This window comes from Triticum dicoccoides, chromosome 4A, assembly GCF_002162155.2.
Source record: "Triticum dicoccoides isolate Atlit2015 ecotype Zavitan chromosome 4A, WEW_v2.0, whole genome shotgun sequence".
NCBI classification, from domain to species: domain Eukaryota; kingdom Viridiplantae; phylum Streptophyta; class Magnoliopsida; order Poales; family Poaceae; genus Triticum; species Triticum dicoccoides.
The window spans coordinates 726,871,401-726,889,179 of NC_041386.1; the positions used below are offsets into that span (position 1 = coordinate 726,871,401).

Consider the following 17,779-nt stretch of genomic DNA (forward strand, 5'->3'; position numbering starts at 1 on the left):
ATTTGAAATTGTACATTCATATGCATGTATGTAGTACCGTAGAATATATGAAACTCCTTCAAAATTAAAATAAAGCACAAAAGAAATAAAACAATACAAATTAAACAGAAAACAGGTTTAGGGGGGGCTAAAACCCTAAACCTGTGGCGGCCTTTAGTCGCGGTTGGCCAGAAGAACCGCGACTAAAGGTCCTCCGCCCCGACGGCCGCCTGGCGCCCACGTGGACGGGCCTTTAGTCGCGGTTCTTAAGGAGCCGCGACTAAAGGTGGGGGGCTTTAGTCGCGCTTATTTGGTCGCGGTTGCGCAACCGCGACTAATGGCAGTTGCGAACCGCGACCAAAGGCCTTTTTTCCACCAGTGTTCGCATGTGTTTTGGAACAATAGTTGGCAATCTTCAATCATCAAAATTATATTTTAAATTTGGAAATCCACTTGAAATTTGCACATTTAGAATTAATTTTTATATATCTTACTTCTTGGTCAATGTGCGGTATTTCTAAACACAACTATGGTACTGATTGGCAAGGTCTACATTGCAAAATACATTCCAATTCGGTTTGATTAAGAGAAACATTTCTGCATAACTCATAACACTAAAAATATGGGCTGTATAACATGTACGCTGTCATACATTTTATTTTGGCTCAGTAGAACATACATGACATGAAGAAAACCTATCTAGCAGTCGCGACAGATATGGTCACACTATTAACACTACAAGAGTCGGTAGTGGATGAATCCTCTTCATTGCCTACCCTTAGATTGAAATACGCTGGCTGTTTAGGCACATGCAGTATCATACTCTTGCTGCTTAGCATTGCAGTGACATCTAACATGTTCGGTCGATCAACTGCATTCTCTTGTACACACAGTAGTGCGATATTAATGGACCTCATCATTTCTGTTGGTTCACCCTTGGGAAGCAATGACGCATCAACAATATTTTTCCATCTCCCGTCTTGCCATGACTGCCAAGCCTATTTGCAGTTTCATCACATGCTTAGGTACGACAATAGGTTATAAATAATTTATTTTCATGTTATATGAATGTGTATGAACTCACATATCCGAGGAGATTGATGAACGCTCCACAATGACGGGTACCAGAATTCCTTTTCCCGCTAAGGATTTCGAGAATTAAAACACCAAAGCTGAATACATCAGATTTGATTGAGAATAGACCCTCAGAAGCATACTCCGGTGCCATGTAACCACTGGAAAGATGTATGATATATGTCCAATCAGTATATTGTTGACTTGTAATCAATAAATGTTCTTACGTAGAATATAATTTACATGAAACTTACTATGTACCAACCACTGTCCTTGTAGTGTCCTCGTCTGTATTATTTGAGCTAAATATTTTTGCCAGTCCAAAATCTGAAATTTTGGGATTCATCTCATTGTCCAAGAGAATGTTGCTTGGTTTTAGATCTCGATGTATGACACGCAAACGAGAATGTCTATGAAGATAAACAAGTCCTTCTGCTATTCCTTCTATTATTACAAGGCGTTTGTTCCAGTCCATTAGAGATTTTCTGTATTCATCTGCACATGAACTAATTTTAATATAGAAGAAAAAATAAACATCTAAATAAAAAGAGTTGGACACTTCAATTATAACCATAGTGCAATTATGCACATAGGATTATTGAAAACAACATTGTTAAATATACGAATGTTGAAATGGTGGTGTGTACCAAATATGAAGAAGTCCAAGCTTTTGTTTGGCAAGTATTCATACACCAATATTTTTTCCACTCCTTGGGAGCAACATCCCAAGAGTCTAACCAAATTCCTGTGTTGAAGTTTGGCTATGAGTTCTACTTCATTTTTGAACTCCATGATACCTTGACCTGAATGTGATGCAAGTCGCTTAACTGCTATCTCCATTCCATTAAGAAAGTGGCCCTAGAAAAAAAAACATAACCGGGTTGCTTTATGATCCACAATGCAATTCACCACAACCAAGTAATTAGCACAAGAAAATTCTCTTTGAATCAATACTTTCCTCCTAATGATTATGTATAATGAGGCTATCTTGGTTCACTAGTGTTATATTTGTTTTAAAAATTTATGAAATTTGAGACATATCTGATATTTTTCTGTTGATTACAAAATGAGGATTATACAAGAGTATGGTATATATATGTACCTTATATACAGGTCCAAATCCACCTTCTCCAAGTTTATTTGCTTCAGAGAAGTTACTTGTAGCTTCCTGTATCTCATGAAACTCGAAAACCAAAAACCCAGATAATCCTGCCTCCATATCCCAGACTAGTTCATGACTACCACCTCGCAACTTGTAAGTATGCTTTTCTAGTACTATTGCTGTACCTGAAAATTTGAGAATTAGCGCAATGGATCAATCTCCTTAATTACAACTCTGTTTCTTTAGTGTGTGGCACATAATACTCCCTCTGTTTCATAATATAGTGCCTATAGATTTTTGAAAAAGTCAAACCTTACAAACTTTGACCAAGTTTATGGAGAAAAACATTTACATTTAGAATGCCTAACATATATTATTAGATTCATTGTAAGATGTATTTTCATATTTTATATATTTGATATTGTATATATAATATTTTTCTTTATAAACTTGGTCAAAGTTGATAAAGTTTGACTTTATAAAAAATCTATAGGCATTACATTATGGAACGGAGGAAGTAGCATTGAAGTAACTAATTTACCTACCTTTTCTGATCCTTCCTTTCAGGCGGCAACAGTAAACGATGAAGCAGAGAGCAACTAGTGCTACCGGGCCAGCTATAGATATAGCAATTACCCAAGGATGCATTCCACGTCCTTTTAAATTAAACATCCACGAATTAATAGTATAAGATTGTTAGCTAAAAACATGCCAACTAATCAAGAGTCTACCGACAGACTATTTGGGGATGTATGGATGTAGACAGAAACATATTAATATGTACATACTCTTCCCCGTGGGAGGCGCCGGAGCAATGGACAATGGACTGATCCGCCGCATGGGTTGGTCGAAGAACATAAACTTTTCGAACCTGATGTTGCATCGCAGCATGAAGATCCGGCCTCCCTGGCGCACGGACATGGTGGCGTTGACCATGCCGATGAGCCTCTGGAGACATGTCAGGCAGTCTCCGGCGGATAGGTCCGGCGTGCACTGTGCCAGGCTGTAGAGCGTCGGCACGGCGTCCATGACCGCTGTGGCGTACCGCCTCGCTGTATCTGCGGACGCGTCCTGAGCTGTCACAGTCAGCAGGTTGTGGACGTCTGCGGCAGTGATGGTGGCGTCCGCGGAGATGTTCACTGGATTCCAAGCCTGGAACAGTGTGCCGTTCTTGGTGAGACCGGCTGCTGGGCTGAGGAAGTCCCCGTCGCCAGAGAAGCCCAGAACGCAGCCCGGCTTCCGGCCGTTTACGTCGTCATAGTCGTAGTAGACGGTGGCGGCCTCGTCGTTGGGGCATGTCTGCTGTGCGTGCTGGAATGAGGCGGCAACACAGTCCGCACATGCCGTGTCGTTGGCGAAGTCGCCGCGGCAGAGCGCGAGCGCGTGCACCGCATCGGGTGCTTGGCCAACGGTGGCGGCGGCAAATTGCTGACGGGAGGAGGAGGCGTTGGTGGGGAGGCTGGCGGCAAGGGCGGCGAGGTTCGACTGGTAGGTGCTGTTGGTGGTGTAGTTGCTGCCGCTGCCGCAGAGCTGTGCCGTTGCCGTTGCCGACAGCGGCATCAATAAAAGGAGCAGGACGCCGGGAATCAGCATGTTAGCTAGCTAACCGAGGGACGGCCGGCCACGCTCCCTTTCTGTTTGTCCTGATTTTACCTTGCTTGCTTCCTCAGTTGTGTATCATTGCGTGGCTTTCAGCAATCAGCTCAGCAGTCAATAATTCTCTGGCAAAAAAAAGACAGTCAACAAAATTGAAACCGTCAATCACGGTGTGGATGAAACAATTATTCACGGCAGCTACCAACCGGCAGGATCGAATAGAGCAATTAGTTAATCCAGAAGTCAATCAAGGCGTCACAGGTTTATATAATCAAATAACTACTCGCCTGAATGAAATTTCCAACACACGATCTATCAATTGGACAACATCTTTTAAAGAAAAAGAGTTATGACTGCGTGGCTATTATATTGCAAATTTTTCTACAACACCATACTTTCGTGTCAAATCATCACGTATCAGTGGTAACTTTTTCGGCAACACTGGGCTCTGTTGGGAAAGGCGAAGGGTGAGACAATGGGGACGCGGTGATCCAGCGGCTTGGTCATACTGACGCCATGGCAGGACGGCCAGCCACGTAGTCTACCAAAATGTTTTTGAATCTGCACACTCATATTCAGCTTGGAGCTCTATATCTGAACATCATTTACTTTTGTTGTCTGTGGTTGGTGGTTATATGAACCTCTTATTACTCTATCTGGCTGGGCTTTAATAATTTAAAGTCGGACGCATCTTGCACCTTCGTTCTTAAAAATAGTTGTCATGTACATCCCCACGAATTAAATCATCATGTGTCTAAAACTCGAGTCAGCTTATGATAAACAAAACCACTTATGGTGTGTTTAGTTGGAGAACGAAGTGGAACGGAATGGAATGGTTCCATTCCAAGGGAATGGGTTGGTTCCATTCTTGTGTTCGGTAGGGTAAAATAGATGGAATGGAATGATTACATTGCAGTGTTTGGTTGGCAACATAGAATGGACTGGGTTTGCTTATCTTTCTCATGAGATTACCTCTCTCACATGTATATGCACAATTGTCACTCCCATAGCTCTTTCTAATTTTAACACATCATAAGAAAGTAATTATTATTTTTTGCCAATGTCTGTGAAAATGCAAGTCAAAAAAATCTGTCAAAATACAAGTCATTTTACATGTCAAAAAATCTGTCAAAATACAAGTCATGTACTCAGAATACACAAGGCTTTATTAACGTGTGTCTGTTACGTGAGCACATCTAGAAGCGCCGCTTATGAACACAACAACAAGAATCCATAACCTCAAACGGCTAATCGTCGTTGTTAGCCTGCTGCCCCCTGAATTAGATTGAGCCTGCCGCTGAATCCACAACCCCAATCAGATTGAGCTAGGAGATTAGGGAGAGAAAAGAAGAGAGCGTACTGAATCAGATTTAGCTCGTCGCTGCTGTTTCTCTGCCGTCGTTAGCCTCTGTTGCCGATGTTCCTCTCTGCTGGTCGATGGAGGAGAAGAACCAGGTGCTCCCTCTGCCGCAGTCGCTCGCCCGCCGCTCGCCTGCCCACTCGCCCGCGGGGAGAGGGAGAGACGACAGAGAGAGGTGAGGAGGGAGGTGGTGCCGGAGATGGCGGAGCCGAAGATGGGCGCGGGGAGGCGGCACGGAGATGGCGCAGCCGGAGATGGGCTCGGGGAGGTGGCGCCGGAGATGGCGGGAGCCGAAGATGGGCGCGGGGAGGCGGCGCCGAAGATGGTGCAGCCGGAGATGGGCTCGGGGAGGTGGCGCCGGAGACGACCGAGTACTCGCAGATGCAGAGGAGAGACACATGTGAGGTGAGAGCCACGAGCCGTTCCGCGTCGTTCCACCGAATTGGAGGTACGAGCGCGTTCCGCATATCAAGCGAATATTCCGTTCCTGGGAACCGGTGGGTTCTGGTTCCTCAACCCAACTAAACACGGGAATGGGCCTTTGGCACGGGATCGACCCGTTACATCCCACTTGGTGACACAAACTAAACACACCCTTATGCCACACCATCGACAATTCTTAATATATTTTCTTCCAAAACAATGTGATGTGTGTTCCAATTTAATATTTAGATAGAAAATGTAATAAAAATGCTATAGATAAACAAACAAACCTCATTAAAAATATGCAAAATAAAATAAAATAGAAACAACTGAAGTCAAGGTAGCAACAACATAGTCTGTGAAAACTAGAATGGACCACTTAAACTTATACTTTGATACAATAGTTACGATATCATCAATACACGTTGGGACATCACAAACATAGTAAACAAGAAAAGAAAAACTATCTAGGAATTGCGACAGATATGGTCATGTCGTTAATACTACATGACTCTGTAGCAGTAGACTCCTCTTCATTTCCGACCCTTATGTTGAAATATGCCGGCTGCTTAGGTTCATCGATGTTCATATCGTCGGTGCATAGCATTGCTATAACATCTGCCATGGTTGGTCGATCGGCTGCGTTCTCTTGTACACATAATAATGCTATATTAATGTATCTCATAATCTTCGGCGATTGATCTTTGGGAACCAATGATGTATCAAGAAGGTCAATTCCCCTTCCCTCTTCCCATAATTGCCATGCCTGTTTGCAGTTTTTAGGATATGTTATGTCTTCAAATAACTAAAAGAAATGTAGGCTACACAGAAAATGTAGAACAATTTTACTTGCGTAAGTTTATGTGTATAATCTTACATATCCAAGAAGATTGATGAAATCACCATATTGCTGGCTACCAGAATTCCGCTTTCCGCTAAGTATCTCAAAAATAATAACACCAAAACTGAAGACGTCCGATTTAATAGAGAAGACACCCTCCGAAGCATACTCAGGGGACATGTAGCCACTGAAATGGTATATGATACATGTCAAAATTATTGCATATGATTGAGGTGTAATATAAGTACTCAACAGTGGATTGTGTTTCTGAAACTTACTATGTACCAACCACTCTTCTGGTAGTGTTTCCTTCACTGCTATCTGAGCTGAAAATTTTTGCTAGACCAAAATCTGAAATCTTTGGATTCATTTCGCTATCCAAGAGAATGTTACTTGGTTTAAGATCTCGATGTATGATACGTAACCGGGAGTGCTTATGTAGGTAAAGAAGTCCATGTGCTATGCCTTCAACTATTGCTACAAGTTTGGACCAATCAAGTAAAGCTCTTCTTTTTTCATCTACACATCAGACAAACATTGGTATAACATGAGAAATAGGCCATGTTAACTGATCAAAATTTGTGCTACTTGGTTACCTATGTAATGAAATTAGACACATGGGGTTAACAGAAAAATAAAATGTGGAGTCAATTTTAGTTACTCTGATGCATTGATAAATATTTTGTAAACTCAAATAAGAAATGCATATAGACATACCAAAGATAAAGAAATCCAAGCTTTTGTTGGGCAAGTATTCATACACTAATATTTTCTCCTCTTCTAGGGAGCAACATCCAAAGAGCCTAACCAAATTACTGTGTTGTAGTTTGGCTATGAGCTGGACTTCATTTTTAAATTCTATGAAGCCTTGTCCTGAATGTGAAGAAAGTCTTTTAACTGCTATCTCCAATCCATCAGCAAGCTTGCCCTGGTAAAAATATATATATATTCTAAAGTTAGGCACTTCCACTTTGTACTATAAAATTCTTAACTATTGTTATAAATGTGGGCTTCTTTGTTAGCTATCATGTTAGGAAGCTAAAGAAGTTCGAAATAAACATATAAAAAAACACGCATAGTAATTTACCTTGTATACAGCACCGAAGCCACCCTGTCCAAGTTTGTTTTCTTCCGAAAAAATATTTGTGGCCTGTAGTAGCTGTTGGAAGTCAAACACCATGAACTCTGAATTTTTGCCTTGCCAAACTAGTTGTTCCTCTCCTTCCAAATCCCGAGAACATCTTGATCCTTGTAACCTCATCACTTCACCTACATGATTGAGAATCGGCACAATCCCTCTTTATTGTTATATGTTTAATAGTGTCTTATTAAGACTATGATTAAAGAGTAACTAATTGAAACAATAGAATGGCCTATTCAGAAACTAACTAATTATTAGTGGAATACCTTTTCTTCGTTTTGTGATCCGACGATAGTACAAGATGAAGAAGAGAAATGTTGCTGCAGCTAGAGGTATTAAAACTAGGGGAATTACCCACAGCTTGTTCATACGCCCTGATATGAACATATACGATAACAACCAATCAGGTGTGTATATAATAGAGAATTTTACCTCCATGTCACAAAATTACATATAGGAACCCTGGGGCTGGACTTACTCTTGTGTTGGGTCGGAGTTGGAGCTAGCGGCCCCAGACTTATCATTGGTTGGCCTTGATAGAACTGAGACGCATCATACCTGAAATAACACCGTATCACACCCATCTGTCCCCCCATGCGGAGGGACATGGTGGAGTTGATCATGCCAAGGAGATGTTGCAAGCACTCTAGACAGTCCCCGGAAGACAGGTCCGGCGTGCACTGCGCCAACGAGTACACCTTCGGGAAGTTTGTGCCGCTGTCCACGACACCCGTGGCGAACCGCCTCGGCGATGCGCTGGCTGCCTTCTCCACGGTCTGCACCAGCAGCTTGTGGATGAGACCGGTGATGAGCGGCACGTCGCCAGTGACGTTTCTGACATTCCACCTCTCAAAAGGAGGGTCGCCACCATTTTCTCCTTCTGTGCTATTGGTGAATGACGGGGCGAGGATGTCTTTGGAGTTGTAGATGAGGATACAATCAGCAAAGTAGGAGGCAGCCCTGAAGCACTCTACATCCGGCGGCGTAGCATTCTGCACTATGCCGAATACGTTTGTGATGCACTCGGCGCAGGCTGTGTCATTGAGGACATCGCCACGGCAGAGCGCGAGCGCATATACGGTGTCGGGGGCTTGGCCGATGGTGGCGGTGGCAAAGTGTACTGGGGAAGAGGAGGATTTGTTGGGGAGGGTGGCGGTAAGGACCTTAACATTGTCGCAGAATACATCGGCTGCCGCCGGGAACAGTGTGAGGCTGCTGAGTAGGAGCAGCAGGATTATCGCCATGCCTTGTTCGAACTGCATGTTGTTGCTCTTCTCTCAATCCAGATGATCAACTCAGTCCTTGCACTTATTTAACAGCAAGTCACCATCGCTCGCCTGGAGAAGAGGATACTAGAGCATTTTTTTTTTGTTAATTTCTGCATCTTGTTGGTCAGTTGCTTTCCGTTCAGTAGTACTGACTAATCAACACATTACTTGGAACTAATCAAGGCAACAATAACGCTTGGTTTCTGGAATCAATGAGTTGGTCTTCAGCAGGTATGGTCATGCTAGGCTGCTGGGAAAAATAGAAGACAAATAAAATGCACTTTTTATTACGTAGTACGTCAATGTTGTACTTAGTTAAAATTTTAAGTAGAACTTGTTTTTTTCCGGAAAAACTTCCAATCTATTCATCTTCAATCATGGCAGTACAACGAACACCAGAAATAAAAATTACATCCAGATCGGTAGACCTCCTAGCGACGACTACAGGCACTGAAGCGAGCCGAAAGTGCGCCGCCGTCATCACCCCTCCATCGCCAGAGTCGGGCACAACTTGTTGTAGTAGACAGTCGGGAAGTCGTCGTGCTAAGGCCCCATAGGACCAGCGCACCAGAACAGCAACCGCCGCCGATGAAGAATAACGTAGGTTGGAAGGATTCAACCCGAAGACACACAAACGTAGACGAACAACAACGAGATCCGAGCAATTCCAGCAAAGATAGATCCGGCGGAGACACATCTTCACACGCCCACCAACGATGCTAGATGCACCGCTGGAACGGGGGCTAGGCGGGGAGACCTTTATTCCACCTTCAGGGAGCCGCCGCCGTCTCGCCTTCCTGAGCAGGACACAAACCCTAACAAAACAGGAAAAAAAGACTGAAAACAGAGCCCTCCCGCCGGCCCTTGGCAGGATCCACCGCGCCCCCATGGCCCTAGGGCCACCGGAGACGAGGCGGACCTGCGGCGGCACCGGCGAGAGGCAGAAACCCTAGCTTTCTTTCGCTACCTGGCTATACATAAATATGTCTCCTTATTCCGTACAGAGACAAGCATTTCCACATAGCGTCTTCACTCGGGCACTTCACTATCCAGCAACCAAAATAACTAATTCTGTGCCTGTTTCTAGCACCATTATGTGCCGGCCAGGTCAAGAAATTATCGTGTCACCATTAGAATTTGGCCACCACCAAACCACGACTGACTTACTAGTTAAAGTACACTAAAATGGTGCCTTTGGAACTATTGGCCGGCCGGGACAAGAATTCAAATGGGTCTCCATCCGTGTCCTTTCTGCTAGAAGTTTCCACCTCACAACTGTTTGGAACGTAGCCCATCACCTAGATAACATGGTTTCAACTTACTTGCATAGTTGCAATGCATGCACTTGGTGAGTCACATGGGTTCATTCTTTTGCAACCGTTGGATTCACTAGTGGTAGCTGGGTGTCTCATGGTATTGTATAATCAAGTGCTGAAACTTCAGTGTCAAACTTCGGTATTTTTCTCGGTGTGACCTTGTATGAACTCTATCTTTTATGCGAGAGAAACTTTCAATCTATTCATCATCTGTCGTGACAGTACATAGAACACCAGAAGTAGCAAAAAATACAACTAGGTTCACGGACCACCTAGCGACGACTACAAGCACTGAAGCGAGCCGAAGGCATGCCGCCGTCATCGCCCCTTCCTCGCAGAAGCCAGGCAAACGTTGTTGTGGTAGACAGTCAGGAAGTTGTCGTGCTAAGGCCACACGGGATCAGCGCACCAGAACAGCATCTGCCGCCGTTGAACAGAAGCATAGATCGGAAGGATCAAACTGGTAGGTACACAATCAAAGACGAACGAGGACTGGATCCAAACAGATCTAGCAATGTCCAGCACCAATAGAACCCTGCGAGATCCATCGGAGACACAACACCACACGCCCTCTGATGACACTAGACGCACCATCGCCACGTGGATATGATGTGGGAGACATTATTTCTACTAGGGGACATCCACTACTAGGGAAAAGCCTAGCAGCAGCGCGGGTTTTGGGCTTATTAGTAGCGCGGGGGCCGGCGCTACTAATAAGGCGCTACAGCTAACTTATGGCAGTAGCGCGGGTGCCACCCGCGCTACTACTACGTCCTTTAGTAGTAGCGTGGATAAAAACCAGCGCTACTACTACCAGCGCGGGTTTTTTTTTTTGAATTTTTTCGAAAAAATATTTCGATTTTTTTCCTAATTTTCAAATTTCTGAATTATTTTAACCTCAAATCTCTAATCACCCCTCATCGGTGCTCAATTTAATATCTAATCACCCCTCATCAATCCAAATCACCTAACTTCCCGAACGGTCACCCATCCTCTCGCTACTCCAGCCTGAGCACGCTTAACTTCCGGGTTCTATTCTCCCTCGCTTCCAAGTCTGCACTTGTTGTTTTCCTGACAATAGTAAGATGTCAATCCTATTAATCTCAGGAATTTAGTTGAGCATGAAGTCACACATTTCACTATTTGAGTTTGAAACTATTGTTCTAAAAAATTAGTAACACTAATATTTCTTGAATAATTAGTTTGACCATAGTTTGGCCATAGTTTGACCAGATTTGACAAAAATTCAAAAAAAACTAAAATAATTATTTAGTAACACTAATATTCTAGAATAATTAGTTTGACCATTGTTTGACCACCGTTTGACCACACAGTTTGAATTTTTTTTGATTTTTTCCACTCTAGATCTTAAAAGCCCCGTAACTTTTTTCTGTTTGGTTTTTGAGGATTTTGAAAATGTTTAACGGGGTTCCCCCAGTTAAATTCGGATGTAACTTCTCGAGTAGATGATTTTTCATATAAAAAACTTTTTCATCTGAGTTAGTATGCAAAAGTTATGCCCATTTTTACAAATTATCGAGAGATTTTGCAAATAAAGTCGAAATTCATATTTGCAAATTTTCCCAACAACTAGACCACATATCACATGGGAAACTTATTTTCTTTTATTTTTTGGAAATTTTCATCATTTTCTTTTATTTTTTGTAAAACTGAAAAGGCGATCCGGGGGGGGGGGGGTAGAGTTTGAAAATGGGACCTTTAGCAGCAGCTCGGTTTTTTACCCCCTCGCTACTACTATGGCACCACTTAGTAGTAGCGAGGTCTAAAAACCAATGCTACTGCTAGCAAACTTAGTAGTAGTGAGGTTTTAAAAACCCGCGCTACTACTATGGCATGTCCCGGGGGGCACGGTAGAGACCGCTTAGTAGTAGCGAGGGTTAAAAACCCGCGCTACTGCTATAAACTTAGTAGTAGCGAGGTTTAAAAACCTGCGCTACTGGTAAGTAGTAGTAGCGAGGGTTTTTAACCCTCGCTACTAGTAACTTTCTTTGTATAGGCTTTTCCCTAGTAGTGATCGCTGCCGCCACACAACCCAAACCAAGCGGTTGAACGAAACAAGAATGAGAGTGAGATCCCTCCCGCTGGCAAGGGCCCGGGATCCTTGACACCTCCACGGCCAAAAGGCCATGGCAGGCGAGGCGGACCGCCGGCGTCGCTGATAGGAGTAGGAGAACCCTAGCCGCCTAAGAGTTTCTTTGATGAATTCGACTACTAAAATTGTGTCTTTTGCAATGAAGAAACTGCCATGCATCTTTTCTGATCTTAGCTCAAAGCTTCTTGGAGTGTATTCCCCCCAAAAAAAGCAAAAGGGTATTTACATCTTTGATGAAAATATTATGTTGGCCTTCAAAGAGCTCCATAAGGAAATACCTTTGGGCATCATTATTTTGGGATACTAGAATATTTGGAACCAAGGAAATGGCAAGATTTGAATGGAAGCTTCTGCATTCACCACTAGGAAAAAAATTTCAAGCAGGATCTTATTCTCCTTCAACATAGAGTCAAAAGCAAGAATGTTGATTGCTTGCAGAGATGGATTGACACTCGTCTAGATAATGTTGTCTCAGTTTAGATTCATACACCCCTTGCTCATCTCTCTAGGGTGACTCTAGAGGCCCCCACCACAACTAATCCAGAGCGGCACTACCACCGTCCCTACCATCGCCATCGTTGGAGGAGGCCGCAGAACTAAGCTCGTGGCGGCGAGGTATCACGTTGTCATGCTTACACGCCCCCCTTAGCCCTCCACACATTGATGGCCCTCCATCGCCCCCTGCATCTTTGAGGCTGGCAATCAGGTTGTTCGTCGGGTCCTGCGTGCTCTTGTGTTCGCCATCGCTGGTGAACTAGGGAGCGGCCTAGTCCTCTTGCAGCATGCTCATCTCGTCATTGTGGTTGGCTCGCACCTGGTTGCATGACGCCTTGGTCTGCTACCCATGCAGCTCATTTCTATGTGCATCCGCTTTGCCCCGATCTAGTTACCTCTGTGATGGATCTTCTCGTGTGTGGCACCTAGGTGTTGTGGCGTCGCCTCTGCATCGTGTGACCTCTCAAATGTACCTTGCGACACAAGTGGTGTCGCGTGGTGGGCAGTCCCAGTTGTGTGGTGCCTTTCGATTTCAGGTGAGGAAATTTTCCCCTTTAAATATTTAGAGAAAATTTTGTCTCAGTTCAGAATGACCCCTTTTATTAACGATAACCAAAACTGGCATAGGATAATTTTTTGTTCCCTATTACTTTGTCCCTACTTTGTAACCACTTGTGTATATCCATTTTAATACAGAAAAATATCGTAGAACTATTGTTCATGGGTATGGGATCCAAAAAAATGAAGAACCTGACTCTCTCCAAAGAGGCTCTCGTCCTGATTTATAGATAAAGCGGGATACAAGGTGGTGAGGTAGCCCTCTTACATACGCATGCAGCTGCTTTGCCAAAAGATAATACAGGTAGACCTCAATACAACGTCAAGACACACCCTAGGATACCTAAGTTCCACGACAGTGACCTCAAGAGGGGAAACAACTCTATGTGTTGCCACTATTGAGTCCGGGATGGACAAGAGACTTCACCCGAAAACCCTGGCACAGAGAGAAGAACCACAATAATGTCCTTAAGAGGATCATGACACCAAGGGGCGGCGTCGTCGTGGACGCCAGAGCACGGAGCTTTCACTCGGCAGCTTACCCATGCCACGAAATCGAGATCTGGGCAACGTGACTGCCCGTGAAAGAGTACATGCCTAAGCCACCCACCACTACACTCGTTGCCGCCCAGACGACCAAGAGACATAGCCACTACCTCTGATTAATCTTTTTTTTCAAAGATCTTGAAACTTTGAATTTGAAATGAAGAATATGATTATTAATTCAATATTGGATTTGAAAACTCCATGTTCAGATTGGTGAGGCGAGAGACGAATTCATCGCCAGTTACGTCCACGATGTCCAAAATACCCCCCAGACCATGAATACAGATAATCAGAGTTGGGTTCAAACAATTCAAGTATGTAAATACCATAACATCAAAGTAGAATGCACCCGCCGGAGAGCCGAACATGCGGTTATTTACTTGCGATTCTTTGTATATTTCAGTCACCCTTTGATGTATACATAATTGGAGCCAGTCACCATGTGACACATGGGTAAGAAATCCAAACTATTTATGAAAAAAAACATTGGAGGCAGTCATTTGCAATGTTGTTTCAAGACAAATATCTCTACCAAACACACATACTTTGTATGGCTACAATATGTATATATACACACACCACACCATCTTCAGAAGTCGTTGAGTTTCACCATATTAACTAATTCTCTCTTACACCAACCTTAGCAACAACAATGCAAGAAAAATAAAATGAATGTACTCTCACATCTGTTTCTCTAGCGTGACACCATTCCATTATTTCCCACAAATGACCTGCAGGATTATGCACTTAGGAAGATGTGACATTACAGTGGCCCTTCTGACGTTGCTTGTGCACGTCACTGTGCTACAGTTCAGCAGCCGATGTCAAACTGGTTGTAGCAGAGCACTGCGGACAAGTATTTTAGTTATGTCATCGTAGAATGAAATGTAAGTCTGGTCATCATCTTTGAAGGAATCCATGCTTAGGCTAGTAATTGGTTTAAGTTGGAGTAATTTGATGCCGGGAGAGTATACTTTTATGATTTTTCAGATGTTCCTCGGGCTTATACAGAACTTAAAATCCCCTCTTAATTAATGAATGCAACAAATCTTTTGCCCTTCATAAGTTCTTCCGACTCTAGCTCGGATTCAGGATTGTACATCATATGGCTAGATATCATGTACATGGGGACTTTCTAACGCAATTTTTGTTGTTGCAGTTTATTTGTAGAATTGAACTTGAAAATGAGTGTCGTTTTGGGGGATTGCCTAGTCACGTGTATTACTACAAACAAAAGCAGAACATCTGAAAATCACTTTTGTCGAAACAGAAATCTGAAAAAATAGCACACCCAGGTGACTATGCGTGGAGAGGGAGAGAGCGCGGGTTGTTAGGATGATATGCTCAGCCTAGTCATCGTCTATCGCACACAATTTCTTCTAGAGTTCATCTTTGTGGTATGTGCTATGCATTTGACATAAATGTATCTCTTAAACCCAAATTCTTTGCTGTATTTCTTCGTACTGGTAACAAGCGGTGAGACCCCAATAGAAACCATCATACATATATTGACTCTGACATTAATTCTTGATATTGAATGTTTTGTGGCACAAAATTAAAAGCAGAGCTGGTCTGTCAATGGCAAAGCAAATGATTTCCATGTCCCAGAAGAAGTAGCATGCCATAGCGACATCCCCTGAGAAGTTGGAGAAGCACAGAAATGGTGATGATGGAAACTACACCAAATTAGTGTTAGTACTCATGTATAAACCTCTAGAATATCCATGGAAATTGGCATTGCCTAATTATATGGATAGGTGCAGAAGGTTACTCATAACCTTGTTGGTCGAAAAGCTAACTAACCAGACACTGACTCTGTTCTCTGCTTCTTCTACCAGAGAAATGGTGATTTGGTTTCAGGCTTTGCATCTTTACCTTAAGACCCAATGCCAATGCTTTGCAAGCTGAAATCTTCTGCGCTGCAAAGAACATGGACTATGGACTATTTATATTTACAGGACCGGTACATGAACACATGGACTATGTGGCTGTCATCATGCACCGACGGTTGGTGCCACTGAACTGTGTGTGATGTCACAAATATTGCACATGGTTCATTTTTTCTTTTCCGTGGACACAGTTCATTTAGGATAATTCTGTTTGATGTCACAGAGATTGCACAAGGTTTTCTACATAAACTTGTGGAATGCCATATATGAATTATTACACAGTACTTTTCCTCAAAGAGATAACAACCATGGATTGTACGTCCATGGATGATGAGAATACTTTTCTTGGTCTGTCTCCTTACTGCAATGGCAAACATCATAACTCGAGTTGACATACCTTCCCAAACACCACCAACCTTCACTTGTGAAAATAGAGTTCCTCCCCATCCCCCTCTGCCACCTATATATTCCACCTCATTTTTACTTAGCATGGTAGAAAGCATCATATGTTATCGTTTCATGCCTTACTTTTTACATCACAACTCTTCCATTTGAATATTTTTCATCTAGCAAAATACAAGTTTTATGAGAATTAGCAACATATAGGTTGCACTGTAAACTTACACGTTAGAGATGTTCCTCACAAAAAGAAAAACATGCAAAACATCTATAGCTATCTCGAGATAATATTAGTACACACATAGGACTAGGGGGCACAGGGAAAGAAATAATTACTGTGAGGTTAAATCGGAGAACAATCAGGAGCACTCCCGTTGCCGAATCCATCAAAAAAAAGTACTTCAGATAAGATTGTGGTGCAGGCCTTGTAAGTTATGTTTGCTGTACGTGTTGATGTATGTAACATCTCGTCATATAAATCTCCTTAGGGGCTTAGCTTGCATAGGATAATCTTGGAGATTCTGATTTAATCAACTATGTTATGATTCAACAATGCTATGCAGCCCAGCCGATAGTATGTATTACTATCTAAAATTTGTGATAGAGCGATAATGTTTCGCCAATTTTAGAGTGATAATTGGTGAAGCATGGGTGGCCAATAGAGTAATAGTTCTTCACCAATTTTACGGAATTGACAAAAAAAAATTGGTGGTTCACTGACATGGTGCTTTTAGTCCGATGGTACGGAAGTGGAAATGCTCCTTTTGTCATCCTCGATCGCTTCAATTTGTACCCATCCTTCAAGTTTGCATGGTGCCGCTGCCATCGGGATCGAAGAAGCAAGGCTCAGATTTATGGAGCTCTGCCAGGGCAACTAATATATACTCCCTCCGTTCCTAAATATTTGTCTTTCTAGACATTCAGATGGACTACAATATACGGATGTATGTAGACATATTTTAGAATGTAGATTCACTCATTTTACTTCGTATGTAGTCACTTGTTGAAATCTCTAGAAAGACAAATATTTAGGAACCGAGGAAGTAGTATTTACCATTTCGTCTAGCCCAGCAAGAACAATGGACCTAGTGGTGTAGCTGGCTGGTAACCAGTCGGAGTTTACGTAAAGGGTCCACTGATGCGGCGGGCAGGTGGCAAGCGAGAAGAGAAGCGTCTTTAATTATGCCACTGTAGCTTAGGCGCAACCTCTTCCTACACCTCACCTCGCCCCCTCTGATTTAAATCGTCCACTCTTTTATGAACCTCCAATTGTGGACTACCTTATAGGCCTATGTCCAGGTAACATAAGGATAATGCACATTATTTATGTCTAAGTTAGCTCGGATGACTTACGACACACACATAAGTTTCACTTACTAAAAGAAATATTACAGTACAGTGGCAAATTTGACTCCTGCATGTTTGTATCTTGCCCCTTCATTTTATATTTCTAGTGATGTATGCTATCTTTTGCGTCTGTTACTACATTTTTATGATACGCCTTGAAGTTTGAGACCTTTTAAATAAAAGTTTTGGGTGTATTTAAAATTTAAAATTTATTGGTGTCAATCTCAAGTTTGAGACATTTTTCTTCAGGGTGAACAGTGAATGAACAGTAGTTCTAGGCTATTTTCCAAAAAAAAACTGTGGGGTCGGCTGACCCCACAGCTTACACATAG

General features: G+C 42.8%; 2 protein-coding genes across 3 annotated transcripts; both read right to left on the bottom strand.

The window, feature by feature from the left end:
- Positions 1-674: 674 nt before the first annotated feature.
- Positions 675-3,748, bottom strand: LOC119289908 (putative receptor-like protein kinase At4g00960). The gene is made up of 6 exons (XM_037569082.1): positions 2,920-3,748; positions 2,156-2,340; positions 1,701-1,911; positions 1,308-1,548; positions 1,064-1,214; positions 675-977 (listed from the first exon to the last, which is right to left on the bottom strand). The coding sequence occupies exons 1-6, from the start codon at positions 3,746-3,748 to the stop codon at positions 675-677; spliced, it is 1,920 nt and encodes a 639-aa protein (XP_037424979.1).
- A 2,249-nt stretch (positions 3,749-5,997) lies between these two features.
- On the bottom strand, positions 5,998-8,760 carry LOC119289907 (cysteine-rich receptor-like protein kinase 10). 2 transcript variants are annotated; one of them, XM_037569081.1, is made up of 7 exons: positions 7,995-8,760; positions 7,783-7,890; positions 7,463-7,623; positions 7,093-7,303; positions 6,654-6,894; positions 6,412-6,562; positions 5,998-6,300 (listed from the first exon to the last, which is right to left on the bottom strand). In XM_037569081.1, the coding sequence occupies exons 1-7, from the start codon at positions 8,758-8,760 to the stop codon at positions 5,998-6,000; spliced, it is 1,941 nt and encodes a 646-aa protein (XP_037424978.1). The 2 variants fall into 2 exon arrangements, with proteins under 2 accessions (XP_037424978.1, XP_037424977.1); XM_037569080.1 differs by having other exon boundaries at positions 7,463-7,644.
- Between the last annotated feature and the right edge of the window lie 9,019 nt (positions 8,761-17,779).

What these genes read in the sequence shown, in the direction of transcription:
- LOC119289908 (XM_037569082.1), bottom strand. Translation starts at nt 3,748, where the DNA reads ATGCTGATTCCCGGCGTCCTGCTCCTTTTATTGATGCCGCTGTCGGCA. An exon ending in CTTGGACTTCTTCATATTTG is followed by an intron (nt 1,549 to 1,700) that starts GTACACACCACC and finishes GTTCATGTGCAG; the next exon opens with ATGAATACAGAAAATCTCTA. An exon ending in TCATCAATCTCCTCGGATAT is followed by an intron (nt 978 to 1,063) that starts GTGAGTTCATAC and finishes AACTGCAAATAG; the next exon opens with GCTTGGCAGTCATGGCAAGA.
- LOC119289907 (XM_037569080.1), bottom strand. Translation starts at nt 8,760, where the DNA reads ATGGCGATAATCCTGCTGCTCCTACTCAGCAGCCTCACACTGTTCCCG. An exon ending in GATCACAAAACGAAGAAAAG is followed by an intron (nt 7,645 to 7,782) that starts GTATTCCACTAA and finishes TCAATCATGTAG; the next exon opens with GTGAAGTGATGAGGTTACAA. An exon ending in AGAAGAGTGGTTGGTACATA is followed by an intron (nt 6,563 to 6,653) that starts GTAAGTTTCAGA and finishes ATACCATTTCAG; the next exon opens with TGGCTACATGTCCCCTGAGT.